Source organism: Boleophthalmus pectinirostris, unplaced genomic scaffold, assembly GCF_026225935.1.
Source record: "Boleophthalmus pectinirostris isolate CB_2022bp ecotype Guang Dong unplaced genomic scaffold, ASM2622593v1 HiC_scaffold_12, whole genome shotgun sequence".
NCBI classification, from domain to species: domain Eukaryota; kingdom Metazoa; phylum Chordata; class Actinopteri; order Gobiiformes; family Gobiidae; genus Boleophthalmus; species Boleophthalmus pectinirostris.
The window spans coordinates 23,983,527-24,005,581 of NW_026571018.1; the positions used below are offsets into that span (position 1 = coordinate 23,983,527).

Consider the following 22,055-nt stretch of genomic DNA (forward strand, 5'->3'; position numbering starts at 1 on the left):
TCTGAATGTCTCCGTGGAAACCTATTCAGACACACCCTGCGGCGCACCTTGACGTGTGAATAAAGTCAAATACTAACCAACTATTATTGAATTAATATGTGTTTGTATCATACAAAATACTAAGCGTACTATGCGTCAAATGCTTTTGAAATAAATTCAATCCTACACAAAAGCTGAATATAGAGACAGATTTTGACAGAAGAAGTTGACGTACCTGTTGACCATTTTGGGGGTGGACCTTAAACAGGTAACAATCTCAAGAGAAAATCACAGTTGTACAATTGTGAGCAAACTAAACAGGTGTGAAGACTGACTTCTTGTGGCAAAAAACTGAAGCTAGACTTCTAGTCTGTGGATTTTACTTTTTGGATTTTACCTTTTAATGCTTCACCAAAATGAGAAGAAAGCCATGAAATCTGCAGATGTCAAATCCCGAGTGGGTCGTTCCCAGCACACGGTGGTCCTGCCTCTCAGGTAGAGCCTTCTCTCTATGAATGTGGATCAATCAATATGTTATAGGCACTGAATCATAATATACGAAAATAGAAAGATAAATTTGTTAATTTATATGGTTATCTGTTCAATATGCAATCATAATCAATTCTGCTGATTTGTAATTGAATGCTAAAAGTATATTACATAGACATTATATTATGCAACATTTAGTGAAACACTAGTGAAAGCTTCATACAGTCTAGTCTAAAGTGTGTAACTGCAGTTTAATGAAAAACATTACGATAATATTTGTCTTTCTATTCAGGGACCTGTGTTTGTCCTTCTGTAATACATTATATCTCTAGGTGTGACCAAGTCTACCACCCTGATAATGCTAAAACATTTAAAATTCTAGATTCAATGTGACTAACATTAGATATAAATGCAAATAAAAACAAGTCAAAATATTTTATTTTATTATTATTTTTTTTAATCTTTTATCTTATTTATTCTTTTTGGGTACAAACCAGATATATTACTAATTTATTTCCTTGTTGTTTCTAGATTTTCTTTCCCACAGTATTTGTGGATACACCTGGTTCTCGTGCTATGTTCAGGTAAAATGTGTCCTATGACCGTGCTTGTTAGGTAAGGTAGTTTACCTCTGCCTAAACAAGTTCTATTTTTAAAAGTCTCATCCCTCACATACCAGCCCAGCTTTGTAATGTGTGCATTCATCCATGCTCTTACAATTTTTAAGAGAACACAACCTGTTCTTCGAGTCTCTGTTGTTAAAGCATAGACGTCACAGTAATACAGTTTCCATGTGGAGGTAACTCCACATAACAATACATTATTACTGTATCATATGCAATATAGCTTTTGTTTGATACTGTCTTTTGCTAACAAGAAGAGAGGGTGTAATTGACAGACCAAATTTGCTGTAAAGATTTTGTGTTGTGTGTTTGTGTACTTTTTGATGGTCTTATTTTCAAGACACTCTTAATCTGATGAGTAGATAAAAGCTGATTATAGACTGAAAAGTTTGGACTCACACTCTTACTCAATGTTTTTTTCTATTTGTTAATGAATTTCTATATTTGATATAAATACAGAAGACATCAAATATATGAAGTAAGATATATGGAATTATGCAAAAAAGAAAAAAGTTAAATAACTCTATTTTAAATATTTGTTTTCATGTTTTATAACCAAATTGTCAAATTAGAAACTTTTGACGGCTGCTGTTTAACCAACCAGTCAAAAGTTTAGACACAATGTCTCATTCTTTTTTTTTTTTTTTTTCCTTTTCTCTTACTACTTTCTATACTGTAGGTACATACAGAAGACATAAAATATATAATGACAAATATATGGAATTATTTAATAAAGAGAAAAAGTTAAATAACAATTTTTCATCTACAGGGTTTTTCTCTTTACATTTTTCAAGTACAGGGTGGCTACTTTGAAGATTCATAAAATATAAAATGTTTTAATTTGCTACATAATTCCATACTTTCTCCTTCATATACAGTATTTGATGTCTTCTGTATGTATATCAAATGCTGAAAGTAGTCACCATATAGAATAAACAGTGAATGAAAGGGTGAGTTCAAACTTTTGACTGGTAGTGTACTTTTGTCATTGCAGGATAGTGCAATTCAAAGGGTTCAGCTTCCCATTTATTCACTTCACCCTTCAAATTATATTTAGTTTTGAATTGTTTATTGCCATGATAATGTTGCAAATTTTTATCATTCTAAAACCCTGTGTAGAATTTGTCTTGTTGATGATGCTTTTTCCCCCTCACAGGTTTTGCAGTTCCTGTCTCTGCAGAGACTAGTCAAGGTAAAACTGCCAGAAAAGATAGACAGATAGCAGTAAAATACAAATACAAAACATTTCATTTATTTTATGGTTATGTAACTGTTTGTATTTTTATTGCAGGAAATTTATATTTTATTGAAGTCACAGTGGAATCAACAGCATCAGAAACAAATCAACAGGACATTATTGCCTGGGTATGTAAATCAAAGTAACATATATATTTTTTTATAAATATAATAATAGTCATATGATTTGTGTTGTATATTTGTTTCAGCTTCAGCCAATGCTCGAAAGCAATCTACAAACATGTGGGACTTCTGTCAATACAACAACACCCACCATCTCAACAAGTACTTTGGTTACAAGCACTGGTATGATGACCACATCAGAACCAAACATAACAAATTATACAACTACCAATGATACTAGTAGCACTGCTACTAGTGCAGTTACTACAGTGAGAACATCTGAGAACACTGCTACAACTCCCGTTACTACAAGCGTTCCTGTCAGTAATACTACAAGTGCAGTTACTACAAGCGTACCTGTCAGTAATACTACAAGTGCAGTTACTACAAGTGTACCTGTCAGTAATACTACAAGTGCAGTTACTACAAGCGTACCTGTCAGTAATACTACAAGTGCAGTTACTGCAAGTGCACCTGCCAGTACTACTACAAGTGCAGTTACTACAAGTGCACCTGGCAGTACTACTACAAGTGCAATTACTACAAGTGCACCTGTCAGTATTACTACAAGTGCAGTTACTACAAATGCACCTGCCAGTACTACTACTACAAGTACAATTTCTACAAGTGCACCTGCCAGTTCTACTACAAGTATAATTACTACAGGTGCACCTGCCAGTACTACTCCTACTACAAGTTCAGCAACGCCAAAACCAGACACAACTACTGCTGGCACATCAATTACAGATGTGATAACCTCAATGTCGGATGTCACTACAGCAGTTACAGGTGTGTCAAAGGAGAAACCATCAAATAATCCCAACTCAAACTCTGTGAAGTTCGTACGGCTGGCTCGAGCAACAACAGGATTTTTGGTACACTTGTAACTTTTCTGGTGGGGTTCGGTTATCTTTTTGCCTTCATGGAGATGCCATTGCTTTCCCTGGAATGTTCCTCAGTATGGCATTTTACTTTTCATTGCATTTCTACTTGAAAGAAATGCGTGCTTACTGAGTCGAGGTCACCTTTCCACAGATCTGATCTTTAAATTCTGGTGTCTAGTGGTGTCATATGTTTGTCTCCATGGTGATGGAAACATTTAATGCCATACTGTGGAACAGTCTAGGTAAGTAATAACATCTCCATGAAAACAAGCAGGTGATGGACACTCCATAGTGCACCTATAAGAAAATATTAAATGCACCTATAACAAATGAATCAATATCTCTTTGGATTTTTTGCAGGATTTTGAGCTAGACTGTGTTGACAAAACATCTATTGTGTAAGATTTGTTCCCTTTTTTTTTAACTAAATGATGTTAAGCTATAATAGTCCCACCATACCATTATTTGTTTATTTGTTCAGAAAGACCACTTGTTTTGTGTCTTTGACACTGGAAGAGAATGTTGACCCTTGTTGCATCCTGAAGACTCTCTGTTCAGCCAATATATCATCCTCCAACTTCAGCATGGTATGGAAATGCGCAGGAAGAGGAGGTAAAAACTAGCACAGATACCATCACAATATTTTAAATAGCTATTGTATATCATAACTTTAATAATAATTAATATTGTAGTCTCCTAATATATACAAACTGGTCCATAATATTGTCTTTTCCCATGTAAGGTCTTCTGCCAAATCAAAATGACACATGCCGTAATACTACAGAAGATGTCTGCTTTTATACAGAACCAACAAGTCAAACATGGTAAGATTTGTAAATGTCATTTGTATGTGAATTTGTGATAAACATTTTAACTATGATTATTGTTTTTTTCTTAGTAATGCATATGAGAGTCGTCCAAGTACAGGTAATTAACTAAATTCATTATCCAACAAATCAACACAATTATTACTATTTTCCTCTGGTCATTTGAGCCACATTTCTTGTCACTTATAGACTAATGTGCATTTATTACTTAATTTACTTAAATTACTTTTAATTGCATTAGTTTGTTTGATGGTCTTTGTACTAGGCCTATGTTTTAATCTTCTGTCCCCCTTTTTATATGATTATCTATTGAGCAGACAACTTGGCAGAAGCTAATAAACTACTGGAACAGACCAAAGATGCCTCTAAGCTGACCTCCAGTGAAATTGACAAACTAGTGTCAGCACTAGAAAATCTTCTTTCAGGGCCAAATGTCAGTGTGGCACTAGGAAACACCAGTGTAAAAATCGTCAGCAATCTTCAAAATGCAACTCTGGAAGCAGTGTTCAACTCCAAAAACAGGTCTGGTTATTATGTATTCTGAACAATACATGTACAAGAGTTTGTGACAATATTGAAGGCAATAATAAGGTAATATGTATCAACTATTCTCATGTCTCTTTTAGAATCATGAGAATAGTTGATACAGTTGGTCAGAAGTTGGTCCTCAGAAATTCAACAGAGTCCCTCCTGAGTGAAGCTGTGGCCCTTTCTGTACAAAAGGCAAACGGGGCAAACTTTGAGGAAACATATTTCTCCATCTCAAATCCAAACAATGTGCAGGTAGGCTATTTGATATTATAAATAATATTGACAACAGCACACAACAGCAACTTTTCTGGTGGGGTATGCCATCTGCTTTTCTCTGTGGCAATGGTAGGCCTGTTGCTTTGCTTATAATGTTCCATAGTATTGTATTATCTTTGGTGCATTCATTTAACAATAATCTTCCATTCTTTTAACCTGGAAAAACATTTGTTCTTATTGTGATGAATGTCATATTTGTGGAGAGCTGACCAGAACACAGGGCAACTTTATGTGAAATGTAATAACATGTTTCAAATTTTTTATCATTTCAGTAATAAGCTATTTTAGAAGTTCCCACTAAATGGGACATAAAACCTATAGACAAAATATCTTAGCAAAAACTGAAAACTTTAACTGTACCAACATTTTCACTAATGAAATTCTGACTAACCTGAACACTAAGAGGTAAATAAATGCTAAATAAACATGTATATATTAATATTATGTTTAGTTGTCAGTGTTTTATAATTATTTCCACAAATACATCCCGTAACTATAATAAGCGCTGCTCCTGTCCCATGTTTGCAGGTGGGGTCCAGTGGCACACGTGCTGTGAAACAGGACTCCTCCCTCCCTCAAGGCTCCGTCAGGCTGCCCCAGAACCTCACTGAAAACCTCTCAGCTGAGGAACGACAGATGGTCTCCAGGGTCCAGTTCAACTTCTACCAAAAGAGCACACTATTTCAGGTTTACTATTTCACTGATGATTATTTTAGCCATACCACCACTCACACCAAATAAGCTGCCACAATCATGAATAAAACTGGTTCAATGCATGACTCAAAACAGAATCAGGGCAACTGTGGAACATGTACAAAAATAAATAAATAAATAAAAATAAATATTACGTCTATTCATTCATGTCCTTCAGGTAAGTAAAGACACATTTTGTATTTGTTACATTTCACCATTACAAGAAGGTTAGGTTAATAAACTACCACACCAACCTGATATAACAAGATAGGCTAATAGTGACAGACATAGACTATCAGAAATAACCAGTTTTTGTTTTGTTTTGTCTTGTTTTGTTTTTCATTACAGGACAAAAATTTGGGGGAAAGAATACTCAACAGTGGGATAATTGGAGCAAGTGTTTCCAATGTGACAATCTCTGGACTGCAGGACAAAGTTATTGTTAGCCTAAGAAACATACAGCCTATTCCTGTAAGTTATTTTTATTTGTGCATCTGTGTATAAATTGCCATTACTAGTAGTACTGACAATCATTGTAGTTTATAAATGGAAGAACATAAATAGCATAGCAATCTGCTCTTTTTACATAACAGTTGCTTTTCAAATACATAAGCCTTTGGTAAACTTTGATGTCTGTGTGGTGGTGTGCACTGTGCATGTATTACTCTAAGTGCTCCAATTTCTTCTTTTTAATTCCAGGCCAATTATGCGGCTTCATGTGTCTTTTGGGATTTCACATTTAATGGTAGGTTATTATAGGTATAGCCTTAATGAACATGTATAGACAAAAAACAGAAGAACAATATTAGTCATATTTATTTTCCAGGTGGATCAGGGGGTTGGAATTCAAAAGGATGTTCTGTCCTCAATAGTACAGACACTGAAACCATTTGTGGCTGCAACCATTTAACAAGTTTCGGAATACTTCTGGTAAGTAATCCTAACCGCATAAAAGGCTTTAATGAAAAGACACTATGAAACATTATTTATGTATTTTATTGTCATAGGATCCTACCAGGGGGGAGATTACCAGTCGAGTTCAGGCCACGATCCTTACTTTCATTACATACATTGGCTGTGGCATCTCTGCAATATTCCTGGCTGTTACCCTCCTCACTTACTTAGCATTTGGGTAAGTGCCATACGACTGTCTGTCTGCATTATTTTTGATCAAAATGTCATAATATTACATGTCAATACCACAGACCCATAAACAACAAACAGTGCGATGCAATACTTTTAAAGGTCCTATATTACGCAAAATTGCCCCTTATGAGCTTTAAGCCATGTTATAATATTATTACTTCATCAAAAATACACTTGTAGTTGTGTTTTATTTCATTCACATTTGTTTGAGTAGCTCAAAATGCTCTGTTTCAGCTTGTGATGTCATGAAGTGGTAGTTTTCAGGTTAACAGCTACCTTTAAAAGGTGTATGGAGTTTTAAAACACGGTGAACCAATGCCTGTATTACCACATGACATCACAAGGAGGAACAGAGTGTTTTCAATCTGAGAGAAGAACTCAATCTAAATATGCTCAGTTTGTGTGTTAAACATGTGTGAATGAAACAAAACTCAACTTTGTAAGGAGGAAACATTATAATAAAGATCAGGGTGCATGTAGTGTGAGTGTAAGCATGTCAGTTTGACCAAGAAAAAATATTACTGAAATTATATACAATCACGACTATTAATACAAGGCACCATAAGATTTATTTTTGCTTCTTTAAATACTGTGAATAATGTTCTCTAATTTGTTTTCTTATTGCACTTTGCAGAAAACTTCGTAAAGACATTCCTTCTAAAATCCTGATCCAGCTGTGTTTGGCCTTACTCCTTCTAAACCTGGTGTTCCTGGTAGATGCTTGGCTGGCTCTCTATCCCGCTGCAGTGGGCCTCTGCATCTCCACTGCTTGGTTCCTGCACTATTTTTTGCTGGTGGCGTTCACGTGGATGGGGCTGGAGGCTGTTCACATGTACATAGCCCTCGTAAAAGTGTTCAACAGCTATATATCCCGCTACATGCTCAAGTTCTCATTGGCTGGATGGGGAATACCTATGATAGTGGTCATCATTGTAATCGCAATCAACAAAGACAATTATGGCCTTGTGTCTTATGGGAAGTTTCCAGATGGGTCTACGGATGAATTGTGAGTGTTTTGTAAAATTCTCCTTTATTATTCATTTTTATTCTGGCTATGGATTTCAGGAAATATTTTTGTAAGACATGAAAAATGAATAATTCCATTTAAATGTTATTATAAAGATTAAGCAAACAGAGATATACAATATTCTACACATTTATTTTGTTTTTGTTTGTTTGTCTGTATGTATGTTTATGAGAATCCCTATTAGCCATTGCCGTGTATTGCCTCCAACATATTCCATCATCAAATCATGCCACAGTCTAAAAACACATAATGTATACATTTAGAATGCATTAAAAAAATCTATAGATAAGTACATATTCATAAAATTCCCTTGTGATATTTGCAATGGTTACACTATTAGTGTTATCGTTTTAATTTCTGTCCTTTCTCTACTCCACAGTTGTTGGATAAAAAATGATATAGCCTTCTATGTGGCAGTAGTGGCCTATTTCTGCGTCATTTTTCTCTTCAACATCATCATGTTCGTTGTGGTCTTGGTTCAGTTGTGTCGAATAAAGAGGCAGAACCCACAGAACCTACAGCATCGGACCACTCTCCAGGATGTCCGGAGCGTGCTGGGAATAACTATACTCCTTGGCCTCACCTGGGGCTTTGCATTCTTTGCATGGGGACCACTCAACCTTCCCTTTATGTATCTCTTTGCGATCTTCAACTCTTTACAAGGTGAGTGCCTTTTGGGATAAATATACACCAGTCAGGCATAACATAATGAGAAATGTCTCTTCTTTATTGTGTTGGATGGACTTAGACCAAATTTGTTAAAAGCAGGGAAAAAAAGTTTTACAAGGAGTAAATGTGATGGTGTAATATCTGTTAGTAGTGGCCACTGGTTACTGGCTACCAAAAGTGATCCAAGTTTTTTAGACTGAATGCGAGGCAGGTGAAACATTTTTTATTACATTATGTCTTCCTTGTCCTGTAGGTTTTTTTATATTTATATTTCACTGTGCTATAAAAGAAAATGTGCGAAGACAGTGGAGAACCTATCTATGCTGTGGAAGAATGAGACTAGCTGAAAATTCAGGTGAGGTTGAACTGATTGGGGGAAACACTCTCACTCACCTATTATCTTTGTGTATTGTTTGATTATTTACTTCTTCATTTCATCACTATTTTTCCATTGTCAGAATGGAGCCGTACCGCGACACAGAAAAAAGGAAATAACTTAACCAAGAGAGTTACATCTCATTCATCCAAATCCAACAACTCCAGTTCTTCTTCATACCTCGTCAGTGACAGCTTTGACCACATGAATGGCTATGGTGTGTGAGCGCTAATGGTCTATTGTCTGTCTGTCTTCATGTGTATATGTGACAATGGGCTCTATCTTAACTCCTACGACTTTTATATGGTTACACAACCTAAGTGATACTTTTCATACTTTTTAGAGACAGAATGTACAGTTTGTATGTAACACCAGTTTAGGTTTCAATCTAATTTCATCTTTTGAACAGACAAAAGTCCAGCAAACTGATCTCCATGAATACTGTTGTGTTTCAGGGAATCCACATGCTGATCATATAATTACAGCAGATGAAGACCCGAATATGGACGTGGTACTCAATGAGATCAACAGTCAGTACCGACGCCTATAGCCACAGTACTATGTGCAGATTGGAAGTAAAAGTAGTATTATTTTTATTCTATTTTTGAACAAATTATAAACACCGAAATCACTTTATGAACATGCACTTCTTTGCTATGAGAAAAATTATATTTGTACAAATTGTATCAATGCAATGTATTTCATTTAGAAATTATTTTTATATTATTGTTACTGTAAAGTAAAAATTAAGGTCCAAAGCTTATATGGAAAGGAAAAATAATAAACATACATAATCATCCACAAGATAAATGCAACTGGTTCATAATTGAATACCCACTCATGGAGTCTCAACTGAGGAAAATTTATTTCAAATATTGGCTGATTTTATTTTCTTTTTACTTCTAGACATGTATGCTCTGAAAAGCACCGGGTGCAATAGTGTACATACATTTTAAATGTGAATAAATATTGCTGTATACAACATTGTTTTTTAGATGAAAATAAATTGTTTAAATAAATAGTAACAAATTAACTAGTAAACAAGTATCCAACAAAAACATTTTCAATCATAACCATGATATAGGGGAAAAAACACTAGACACAGTTTCTCCATCAAAATACAATTTAATATGTAATGGCCACTAAAGTGGGACAACAGAGCTTTTGGTGAAACCATAATGAATAAATAAAAGTATGTCCCCACAAGATTCATCCATCTTAATTGAGTACTGTATATGCAGCTACATTCACCGTCCTTTACATGCACCTAAAACAGTCTTTAAAAATGTAAAACAAAATCAAAACAAACATAAAATAGCACAAACACAAAGGCGGCATTAAAGTGTGGAACCATTTCCCTTTTAAAACACATTCGGACAACAGTCTTTTTGGGCATCATCACTTTTGTCACCCCAAACAATCACATTTGAGTGCCAGAAACAATAACATCTTAATAACCCACATCATCTGGGTTGAAAGTAGTAATTGGCCTTATCAGACAACTCAAGTAATGTCAAATTTTCAAAAATAAGTAAAAAGTAAAAAAGGTAAACACTTGTGAGATGAGCTACATCTGTGTCTTATCAGTGTTTATAAGCAAGAGTACAAGTACATGCAAATGGACATTCATTATCAAGTAACGTAACAAGCCAATGAGCTGCATCAAAATAAAACAACTAAAAGCAGTAAAACTTGGAAGCATAATCCATACTGCATATTATAGAGGATGACGGGGGAGGCAAGTAAAACAGTCACCTTCAGCTTAAGATGTGTTCAGACAGTTTCAAAACTTTTTAATTGACAAAGAGCTGCAGGAAACTCTGGGGTGACAATCAACTGTTTTTAGTTTGGAATAAACCTGGTTGTGCATTAGCTACAATTGTAATAAAATGGTTTACAACATATGTTGTATTATTTCAAAGCAATAAAATTGTACACTGCAGATCAGTCTTTGGCAGTCTGAACATGCCTTTCGGACACAGCAGAAACAGGAGCATTCACATTTGAGCGGCGGGGATTCAAGCAGGTAAAATATTATTTCTTCCACACGGTGTAGAAAACCCATCTGACATTAAGTATTAAAGAAAACTAAATTGTTAAACTTTTACTTTATATTATACATTATATCAAACTCATGCATGAATGAGTATGATTAAGTGCTTAAAGGATACAGCTCCAGGTAGGAGGGCACACACACCACCTCTTTAGAGAAACCCACGGGACACGAGAGCTTCCCCAGCTGCTCTTCATACAGACTCAGTGCCTCTGTCAGATTCACACTGTTCCCCTGTTTGACACATTTTGACAAGTTAACAGTTTATTAAAATACATTTTGGTGAGGATATTGAGGAAAACCTTATTAGAGTTTAGAAAAGACAAAGCTTACCTGTGTGAAATATTTCCCAGTGGAATGAAGGACTTTAATCGACAGATCTAAAATGAGACGCAGAAACTCCCATGTCGAATCTACAATAAGCCAAACATGTTTAAGAGTGTACAAATTAGAGTAAAGCAGAGAAATAAAATCAATGGATACATACCCTCCTCTGGCTCTGTAGATATTGGGACAGCAGTAAGATCATTGATAACATAATCAAATGTCTTTCCATCATGAACATATTTCTTCAGCACAGGAATGCAGTCCTCCACTAATATCTACAGTAAGTACAGAAAGTAAAAAAAAGAAAACATTAAAACCACTAAAAGTTGACAAAATCCACAAGTCAAGAAAGTACTTACTTGGTAACAGTCTCCCTTCAAGTTGTCCAGAATATTGCCACAAGTCTTCCTCATGTGCATTTTGCACCCGTCTATAACTTTCTGGTCAATGTTTACATTTCATTAAGAAAATATCACATACAATTACAGTTACATCTACAGAGGATTGAGATTTAGTTTATCATAGTTATTTAAAGGATATCTCTACCATTGTGACCATCTTTGGCTTTTGTTTCACTACTTCAGCAAGAATTCCCCCATCACCACCTCCTAAAATTAACACCTCCTTTCCAGCATAATTTTCTTTTCCGCTTCCCATAATAGCTTGTGTATATGCCAAATCACTCTCTGCCAAATCTGCAATGAAAACAAAATTTTCACTTATCAAGGATGCATAAAACATCTAATTTAACCACTCATTTAAGAATGAACATCTGTTTAGATTAAATATTGTAACTGGACTTACTAACGTCACCATTGAGGACCAAAATATTCCCAAACTGTTGAGAGTGGAGAATCTTAATGTTTTGGTATGGAGAATCCTCCTCATACACCACGCGATCAATGTCATACTCTATGAGCCTGCCATCTGCTGTGGGCCAGTACCTGTCCACCTTTGCTCCACGTCTGAGGGGAGGGAGTCTATAAACAAAAGCACAGTGTTCACATAAACATAATAAATAAATAAATACATGGCATATTACGGATTACTCTAGGTTCTAGGTTACCTTTTAATCCTTGTTATATTGCCATCTAAGAGAACTTTAAGTTTCTTTTCCAGTGCATTTAAAAGCTGTGAATAAACATAGACATAAATATATTACATTTGCTGTATAATAGAAAATAGCATTCTCATTGATGCTACACTTACATTGTCTAGTTGCACAATGTTATCATCGTCATAACACTGCAGATCAATGGTGACTAAGCCTTGGGAGTGCACACGAAGCATCAAAACTCTGCAGCAAAAAAATGAAAACAATATTCTAAATTTTCATACTAATAGGGTTAGGTTTAATTGTTTGTACTCGTTTGCTACATACTCATTTGCTACACAATAACAATTTTATTGCCTGGTGCGGACCAAATAATCGAACTAGCGGTGTGAAAACGTGCCTTGGCCACAAACCAGACTTGAATCCACCCAGATATTTGCGGAGAGGACTAGAGCAAGAAAGCTGTTTGAAGAACAAACATCATCTGTCTTGGGTAAGTTTCTGCCAAACTGTCAGTTTACCCTCGGTGAACACGCCTGCTCTTCCCTTTTTGTACAAGTCAACTTTACTGATGATTTTCCCATCAACAATTAGTAGGGATGCACCAATATGATAATGGTATCAGATAAAGGCGCTGATATTGAACATTTTGATGGATCAGATATCAATTCCAAGATATCGTTTCAATCTATATCTTATTTTGGTTCATAAACTGGTGTAATAAGATGATTTACTGGCCAATGTTGGTTCAAAATGTCTTATATTATTAAACTTGTATTTTTTCAAAGCTATTCTGAAATTATTTTAAATGATATACGACAGTTACAAAATACATTTGGTTAATATTTAAATTTGTGTAAGGAAAATAATATTTTCAGTCTCTGCCCTAGTATCAGCTGATATAGAGTATTGGCAGATACCTAAAACCAAAATAACGACATCGGTATTGGAACAGAAGAAGCTGCATTGGTACATCCCTAACAGTTAGGCTAGTTGTCATATCTTTCCACCAAAGCTAATCTGTCATGAAGTCTGGCCAGCCCTGCCATATTTGAAACAACAAACTTTGAAATCCCTCTGCTCAAAAGAACTGCTTAAATGACAAAATTATCCAGAGCACTTTTATAACCCTTAAGTAGCTAATCTCGAATGGAATTAAATGCATTAATTTATATTTGCACAACAGTCACACATATTTATATAATGTGTTCAGTCACCCTAGCGACCTCACTGTCACATGTTTACAACCTCTTAAAATTATGGTAATAAATAAAGACTCACCGGCCATTCTTGCCCACAAAGGTGGCGAGACAACCATGTCCATCTGTGTCATGAAGAGTCTCTGTCATTTCCTGTTCATGAAATATGGATAGGAGGCTCTGCACTGTGGAGGCACAGTCAACTAGAAGGAAGACAAATATGCACACAGGACTGTTGGTTTATTCACACGCTATTACAGGCTATCATTAACAGATCATTTGATAACACTGACATGTTAACAACAATTGTAATCTACTAATCCCAAAGTAACTTTTTTTTAAATAAGATATCTGCCACTTGAAAGTTAAGAAGTGCATTCACTACTAAGACTATTCCTCTCACACGTGCAGCTTCAATGAACAGATGCCTGCTCTTTCTACTGACTGTTGTGTCGTACAGTATGATGTGGGAATGATGTTGGCCACTAAGTGTACATTTACTATTTGCTTTCCAAAATAAAAAAAATAAACAATGCCCAATCGTTAACACTAATGGTGATCCTTTATTCCTATGGACATGCAAACACCGTCAGCTGACCTAAACCCATATCAATAAAACGATTTTGTTTTGAAGGACAAAGTCACACTAGCAGGTTAATATTAGCAGGCTAGTTAGCAGCTAGCATGCTGCCCTGATGGTGCCCGTCCTCCAAGCTCCTACCTGGCGTGGAGAGACAGACGTCGAGGGTGTAATGTTGCAGTGCCATGTCGGTGTGTAGCCGTCATCCATGCCTGGGACAGACGGGCTGGGGAATATCAGGAGTCGTCCGTAAGGTGTTTTTAGCTTGGCTTTTGAATGGACGAAGCACAGCCGCAGGCGACTGCGGCAGGGGGCGGTGACAAAAATCCTGCAGTGTAACCCGAGCAGAGCAGCAGCCTATCCACTCCGAGAGTACAGGAAGTCCCCGCAGCGCCCATCCACTACCAGCAATGTTTTTTGGTCACAAATATGCACAATCAGCCCTGATCCTGAAGTGGAGGTTAGGGTGTGGGTAAGCATAACTGACAGGTACAGGCAACCGTATCCCAAGGGATACAAGGATATAAGGGAACTCAAAGGATACAGTTATCCTGTTTGTCCAATTTTAGTAAATGTTAGTAATGTTAGTTGTTAGTAAAGGAGCAGGTGTGTCAACCAGTCCCTACTTACCTAAATAACGAAGTATGTGTAAAACGTACGCCTTCTGCTCATTCCCGTTTTGCAGCCTGCTCTCTACTTTTTCTTGCAGGCCAACATTACTGTTGATTTTCCCATCAACAGTTTCCACCAAAGACAATCTGTGATATCAAAGAATTTCAACATGCATTCTTTAGGTTATGAACAATGTTTTATTGTCCTGTTCAGTCTGTTGAGGACTCTCAGTGGAATAACAAACCCATTTTAAAAGGCAACGTTTGGATCCATAGAATCAAGTCCAGATAGTTGTTTATAAACTGTGTTAGGTAGGCTATAAACTTGAGAGACAGTTCTTCTATGCTAGTTTTATGGGTTTATAATAGAGATGAGGCACAGCCATGTTCAAGTCAAAGACCATACACTGTATATATAAATATATACAGTACTGTGCAAAAGTTATAGGCAGGTGTGAAAAAATACTGTAAACAAGGAATGACTTTAAAAATGGAAGTGTTAATCATTTATTTGCATCAATCAACAAAATGCAGTCAATGAACAAAAGAGAAATCTAAATCAAATCAGTATTTGGTGTGACCACCCTTTGCCTTAAATAGAACATCAATTCTTCTAGCTACTATATTTGCATACATTTTTTGAAGGTACTCTGCTTGTTGGTTGTTCCAAGCATCGTGAAGAACAAACCACAGATCTTCTGTGGATGTAGGCTTCCTCACATCCTTCTGTCTCTTCATGTAATCCCAGACACACTTAATAATGTTGAGGTTAGGGCTCTGTTCGGACTATACCATCACTTCCAGAATTTCTTGTTCTTCTTTACGCTGAAGATAGTTCTTAATGACTTTGCCTGTATTTTGGGGATCGTTGTCCTGCTGTAGAATAAATTTGGGGCCAATCATAGGCCTCCCTGATGGTATTGCATGATGGATAAGTAGCTGCCTGTATTTCTCAGCATGAGAGCATTATTAAATCTGACCAAATCTCCAACTCCATTTGCAGAAATGCAGTCCCAAACATTCAAGGAACCTCCACCATGCTTCACTGTTGCCTGCAAACACTTGTCATTTTACCACTTTCCAGCCGTTTGATGAACAAACTGCCTCATGCTATAGCCAAATATTTAAAATTGTGACCCATCAGTCCAGAGCACCTGCTGCCTTTTTTCTGCAACCGAGTTCCTATGTTTGTGCATACTTGAGTTGCTTGACCTTGTTTCCATGTCGAAGGTATGGCTTTTTGGCTGCAACTCTTCCACGAAGACCACTTCTGGCCAGACTTCTCCAGACAGTAGATGGGTGTACCTGGGTCCCATGGGTTTCTGCCAGTTCTGAGCTGATGGCCCTGCTGGACAGCTTCCAGCTCATCTTGACACCCCAGTCTGCTTTGAAATCTTTGTCTGGGAGAGAACTTGCTGATGTAGTATAACTACATTATGTCTTGTTGCTGTGCTCAGTCTTGCCATGGTGTATGACCTGTGACATGAGACTATCTTCTACAACCTCACCTTGGTAGCAGAGTTTGGCTGTTCCTCACTCAGTGTTAAGCCTCCCACAGCACTGTTTCTGTTTCAGATAATGACTATGTTCCAACCTACATGTGACATTGATGATCATTAGCGATTGTTTGGTATAATTGGATGATCACACACCTGACTATAATTTTACAAAATCACAGAGTTTATGTGTACCCCTTTGTGTGAATTGATGTTGGTTTGAAGGCAAAAGGTAGTAACACCAAATATTGATTTGATTTAGAGTTTTCTTTTGTTCGCTCACTTTGCATTTTGTACATTTTGTAAATTGATAAAAACAATCATTATTTATATTTTTGAAAGCAGCAACATTACAGCATTTTTCACACCTACCTAAAACCTGTATAGCTTTTGCATAGTATACACTGTATATATATATATATATATATATATATATATATATATATATATATATATTATATATATATATATATATATATATATATCCCCTCATCTAGCTGAGGTCCTTTCCCAGAGGCCTGGGAGCTTGAGAGTTCTGCGCAGTATCTTTGCTATTCCTATTACTGCACTTTCCTGGACTAAGATGTTTAGGGGTTATAGCCCCAAGTGCTCTGATCACCACGGGCACCACTGATGCCTTCGCCTTCCAGGCCTTCTCCAGCTCTTCCTGGAGCCCCTGGTATTTCTCTAGTTTCTCATGTTCCTTTTTCCTGATATTACCATCACTTGGTACCGCGATGTCCACCACCACGGCTCTGCTCTGTTGCTTATATGAGCTATGTCAGACCTATGTCTGGTTGGTTCGCCACCATCCTGTCCATCTGTATCTGGAAGTCCCACAGGATCTTGGATTGGTCATTCACCACAACCTTTGGAGGTGTTTCTCACTTTGACCCTGGGGTCTCCAGCCCATACTCTGCACAGACTCTGCCACTTGGTTATGTCACTCTATGTTTGCTTTCCCTGCCAGCATTTTACACCCTGCAGTTATGTGCTGGACTGTCTCAGGAGCCTCTTTGCACAGTCTACACCGTGGGTCTTGTCTGGTGTGGTAGATCTGGGCTTCTATTGCTCGAATGCCCAGGGCCTGCTCCTGAGCAACCAGGATGAGTGCCTCTGTGCTGTCCTTCAGACCAGCCCTCTCAAGCCATTGGTAGGATTTCTTGATATCAGCCACTTCAGTTATGTTCCGGTGGTACGCCCCATGAAGGGGCTTGTCTTGCCATGATGGTCCCTCCAGTACCTCTTCCTTTGGACCCCACTGTCTGAGACATTCTTTGAGCACCTCATATGTCAGAGCCTTGTTGTTGTCCTTGATGTACTCATGGAGCTTGGATGTTTCATCCTGGACAGTGGTTCCCACACTCACTAGTCCTCGGCTTCCCTTCAGCCAGCTTGATGGAACCCTCCATGCATGGTCAGTAGCTTTCGTGTCTTAACATCTGTGGTCTGTATCTCCTCCTTTGGCCAGCTTACGATTCCTGCAGGGTATCTGATCACTGGCAGGGTGTAGCTGTTTATTACCTTGGCATTGTGCTTCTTAGGACTTAGGACTGTCTCATTCGTTGCACGTATTTGGTCATAGCCACTTTCCTTGTTGCTTCTTCAAGGTTGCCATTTGCTTGAGTTATACCAAGGTACTTGTAACTGTCCTCAACGTCTACTATTGTTCCCTCTGGGAGTGAGACCCCCTCTGTGTGGACTACCTTCCCTTTCTTTGTCACATCCTACTACGTTTCTCAAATCTGAATGACATTCCAATGTCTGTGCTGTAGATCCCGGTGGTGCGGATCAGTGAGGTGATGTCCTGCTCGCCCTCAGCATACAGTTTGATGTCATCCATGTAGAGGAGGTGACTGATGTTGGCCCCATTTCTGAGTCCGTATCCATAGCCAGTGCAGTTGATGACCTGACTGAGGGGGTTCAGACCTATGCAGAACAGCAGTGGGGACTGTGCGTCTCCTTGGTATATGCCACATTTGATGGACACTTGTGCAAGTGGTTTCCCATTGGCTCAAGGGTGGTTTTCCACAACCACATCGAGTTTTTAATGACGGCCCTTAGAGTCCTGTTCATATTCTACAACTCCAAGCACTCAGTGATCCATGTGTGTAGCACTGAGTCATAGGCTTTCTTGTAATCAATCTAGGCAGTGCACAGGTTGGTCTGACGGGATCTGCAGTCACGGGCAACTGTTCAGTCAACCAGGAGTTGTTGTTTGGTTCCCCTGGTGTTTTTGTTGATGCCCTTCTGTGGTGTGCTCATATATTGATCCTTGTGCCCACTTATCTTAGCTGCGATGGTGCCTGACACGAGCTTCCATGTTGTGGAGAGACAGGTTATTGGCCGTTAGTTGGATGGGACTGCACCCTTTGAGGGATCCTTCAGGATCAGGACTGTACGCCCTTGGGTGAGCCATTCAGGGTATGTCCCATCTTTTAGCAGCAGGTTCATTTGTGCTCCCAGGCGCTCATGGAGAGCAGTGAGCTTCTTTAGCCAGTATGCATGGATCATGTCAGGGCCTGGTGCTCTGGTGCTGTCCAGTTTTTCATACCTGAGACTCTTTCCTGAATGTCTGCAGTGTTCAGCTGTGGAGCCACCGGTGTTCAGGACAGATGATACCAGTTTCTCCGCAGGTTGCCACATGGTGTTTCCATGACATAGGACCTGGGTGTGCCTGCAGTGGACACCACAGTTCCTGTCTGCTGCATGTCCTTGACTCACACATGCTCACCTGACTGCACACAAGGCATGCTGTGAACTCTGTGCCTTTTGTTGTAGTTTTGTGTCTGTTTTAGTCTGTAAATCTGTACTCTTATTTTCACTTTATATAAGGCTGCGCTGTTTGGATGGAGCTGAGAAGGAATGACAGAAGGACAGTAGTACGTATCTTTCGACCCATAAGCAGTTCAGTAGGACTATACCCATTGGCTATGGGTGAGGCACGGTAAGCCATTAAAGCTAGGTAAGGATCACTAGACTTTTTTAGTAAGTTTTTGACTGAATGCCGTCTCCTGGATCGACAGCATTGTGGGGTTGGCTGTTCTGCTGTTTCCTCCTGCACATCGTGATCCTTGCTCCTGGCCTGATTGACACAAACGTTTTCATGGTGGTGATAACCTTCTGGACACAGGACATGCTCTACCCGCTCGGCCTTGATTGGTGCTGCTTCTAGAGTGGTGGAGGAAAACAAGCGCATGTGTTCACGAAGCTGTCCTGGCTGGAGTCCCTTTAGAAAAGCTTGGACTGTTATCTTCTGCACCCTCTTGCTCAATCAGGGTACACAGGCTTTCTCTCTTCTCTCTTGGGCATTTTGCTAGCCAATCTCTAGCGTCCTCAACATAAAGGTGATGGTCAAAGCAGCACTGAATAGCTTCCCTCAGCTTTGGTCAATCCTGGAACTTCTCTGGCTGCAGATCTGTCAGAATTTGTAAAGCTCATCTTTCTATGGAAAGAGCAACATGTCCTGCTGTCTCCTCAGCAGACCATCTGTTAATTTGTGCAGCGAGCTGGACCTGTAGCAGGTAGGTAGCTTTTCTCCGTTGTTGTGGCAGAGTTTTATGGTGGACTGACGTCGAAGCAGCTCCGCGGCACATCTAGTCCTCTGGATCCCGCCAACACACCAGACTTGCCTCTCGACTCTGATTGCCATGTGCACTGGAGACATGTGCTGCCTGCATGCCACATCCACTTCGAACAGGTGCTCCTTTTCCCACTCCAGTCTGGGCTTATTTGCAGGTTGTTCTTCCCGCCTCTGACATTGTGCTCGCCCAGGCTGCTGGCTCCTTTGGGATGGCCAATGACAGAATTCTTTGGCTCTTTTCTTCATGGCGCCCCTGTCTCTCGCTCCATTACGCCTTCTAAGCAGGCAATCAAGGAGTTTATTTCTTCTTGAAAAGTTGTTGTCATTCAGTAGAAATTCCACTATGACACCAGTGTGACGATCAAAGAATTCGTGGAAACAGGTTTGCTTGTATTTCGGTTTTGTTTAAACGACTGTGCAGGGTTATGTCTCAAACACCTCTGCCTAACTTGTGGCCCGAACCCAAAAGAGAAAGAAAATGACTCCCTTTCACTTAGCTAACCCCAAAGAAAAAAAAACTTCCCTTAAAGCATTGCGGCCAAATTTATAAGTTTCTACAATACTGTACCATCTTGATATGGAATTACAGTGCTGTGACTAGCTAATTACCACTAGCTCCTGCCGACTGTTTTATTTTTAACTTTTTGGATGTTCTGCCGTGGGTGAGTCATGCTCGTCTTTTCGACTCTTCTCCAAAAAATCAACAGCAGCACTTCTGTTACCATGTTCTATGCTAGCTTTATGGGTTCATAATAGAGCCAAGGCATAACCATATTCACGGGGGGCATGCACCAAGGTAACCCAAAACTGAGGCGGCAGCAGTCCCTCCCATCAGCAAATAAACAGCTTTCATGGCCTGGGCATTGTTGATCGTTCCATGGCGCAGACATCCCATTGAATGTGTACATCCCTTGAACTGCTGAGAACGCAGAGCATTCCTGCCTGTAACATGAACACACAAGTTACTGCTGTACAAACAAATTAAAGTAAAAAAACTTTTTCACTCATTGAACCCACCCCCCTCTCTTGGTGACCCACAGGTGCCTGCCGCTGAGGAGGCAGCCTCTCTGCTGCCTATGAGAGGAGTGGGTGAATCCCTGTCTGAGAGCTGCTTCTCTTTCTCTTTGAGAGTGATGTACAGTGGCACCTGATGCCTCCTACAGGGAATGGCTGTGGATGACACAGTCTGAAGGGAATGTGTGTTCACATGTTAATGCACATATTTAAATAATACAACGGTTATAACCAAGATCAAAACACACCTGTTTTACCTCTTTCAATATATTCAGCCACGGACTGAAAAAAATAAATAAATAAATCATGTAGCACAATTATTATGATTCATCCATCACAATTATGTCATGTCCACTGCTACCTGCAGTCTGCAGCAGTGTCTGTGAGGAGTAGAAGATACTTTTTCAGTATGAGAGCGAAGCAGCAACTCCGGCTCCCACTTGAGGGTAACTTGGGCAGATTGAGGATGTCTTTGCCCTCTGCTATGGCCTATCAGTCGCTCTGCAAGGACACCAGCTGATCAGGGGGACTTGTAGTACCATGGCAGACCACCAGGCTGCCCTCAGGAGTCAGGAGCACAAACCTTTTCTTCCACTGCTTGAAAAGGAAGCCACCTGAATGCCAAAGACAATACATTATTACAGCAAAATTTAAATAGTATTCAAGAAAGTGATACAAAATCATTACTAAGTGTCATCCTTACAGACATCATAGCATTGGTAGCAGCATGCAAAAGAATTAGAGCCATTCTATCATCTGTAAAGATTAAAGGCAGTCAGATGGTTGAAAGATTAGATATGGGTTTTTCAACCAACTACACTACCCCATTCACGCACACACATCTGGACACAAACCAAATGAACTCTTACAAAGAAAAAAAAATCTCTTAAAGAATAAAATTCGAAAATATACAATAGTGCATATAGCTTATAATGTTTGTGGCTGCTTTGTTGAAATGCTTTAATGAAAACCTAGTATGCTGATTGTACATTGATTATTTTGTATAGATAGTAATTAGTCTGCTTTTTTATGTTCATGCAATAACCACAAGTAGCCCACAATAAAATCTTTATTCAGAAAAACTTTTATTATGAATAATGCCTAATATAGTTAACATTTTTTAATAGAAATTTCTGTTGTAAATATAGTACTCACCATACATCCGAAGCATCCCCTGGTGTATCCCTGTAACATTCATGTTAGCAGTGGTGAAACAAAGCGAAACCTGAGTTCTGTTGAGCAGAAGCACATGAGGCTCA

The 22,055-nt window shown here is 38.6% G+C and overlaps 2 protein-coding genes across 3 annotated transcripts; one reads left to right on the forward strand and one right to left on the reverse strand.

Moving 5' to 3' along the window:
* The first annotated feature begins 293 nt into the window (after positions 1–293).
* LOC110158442 (adhesion G-protein coupled receptor G2) lies at positions 294–9,816 on the forward strand. 2 transcript variants are annotated; one of them, XM_055148835.1, is made up of 22 exons: positions 294–474; positions 1,000–1,052; positions 2,248–2,283; positions 2,383–2,456; positions 2,537–2,633; positions 3,117–3,325; positions 3,695–3,732; positions 3,816–3,946; positions 4,077–4,158; positions 4,233–4,261; positions 4,479–4,683; positions 4,788–4,944; positions 5,497–5,655; positions 6,010–6,132; positions 6,361–6,406; positions 6,488–6,591; positions 6,669–6,793; positions 7,442–7,813; positions 8,214–8,497; positions 8,757–8,858; positions 8,962–9,096; positions 9,335–9,816. In XM_055148835.1, exons 1-22 carry the CDS (start codon positions 383–385, stop codon positions 9,427–9,429), a joined length of 2,748 nt encoding a protein of 915 aa, XP_055004810.1. In that variant the 5' UTR covers positions 294–382; the 3' UTR covers positions 9,430–9,816. The 2 variants fall into 2 exon arrangements, with proteins under 2 accessions (XP_055004810.1, XP_020778593.2); XM_020922934.2 differs by having other exon boundaries at positions 2,537–3,325.
* Positions 9,817–9,984: 168 nt separating this feature from the next.
* Positions 9,985–14,414, reverse strand: sms (spermine synthase). Its single transcript, XM_055148836.1, has 11 exons — positions 14,234–14,414; positions 13,595–13,715; positions 12,469–12,556; positions 12,326–12,390; positions 12,064–12,239; positions 11,798–11,954; positions 11,619–11,706; positions 11,420–11,534; positions 11,266–11,345; positions 11,051–11,166; positions 9,985–10,944 (listed from the first exon to the last, which is right to left on the reverse strand). Exons 1-11 carry the CDS (start codon positions 14,277–14,279, stop codon positions 10,914–10,916), a joined length of 1,083 nt encoding a protein of 360 aa, XP_055004811.1. The 5' UTR covers positions 14,280–14,414; the 3' UTR covers positions 9,985–10,913.
* Between the last annotated feature and the right edge of the window lie 7,641 nt (positions 14,415–22,055).

Bases quoted from the DNA above. Each gene is read 5' to 3' on its own strand.
- LOC110158442 (XM_020922934.2), top strand. From the start codon at position 383: ATGCTTCACCAAAATGAGAAGAAAGCCATGAAATCTGCAGATGTCAAA. The intron at 4,262-4,478 runs GTAATTAACTAA...TCTATTGAGCAG, and splicing joins TGAGAGTCGTCCAAGTACAG to ACAACTTGGCAGAAGCTAAT. The intron at 6,592-6,668 runs GTAAGTAATCCT...TTATTGTCATAG, and splicing joins CAAGTTTCGGAATACTTCTG to GATCCTACCAGGGGGGAGAT.
- sms (XM_055148836.1), bottom strand. From the start codon at position 14,279: ATGGCACTGCAACATTACACCCTCGACGTCTGTCTCTCCACGCCAG. The intron at 12,391-12,468 runs GTAAGTGTAGCA...GTTTATTCACAG, and splicing joins ACATTGTGCAACTAGACAAT to CTTTTAAATGCACTGGAAAA. The intron at 11,346-11,419 runs GTATGTATCCAT...GGCTTATTGTAG, and splicing joins ATCTACAGAGCCAGAGGAGG to ATTCGACATGGGAGTTTCTG.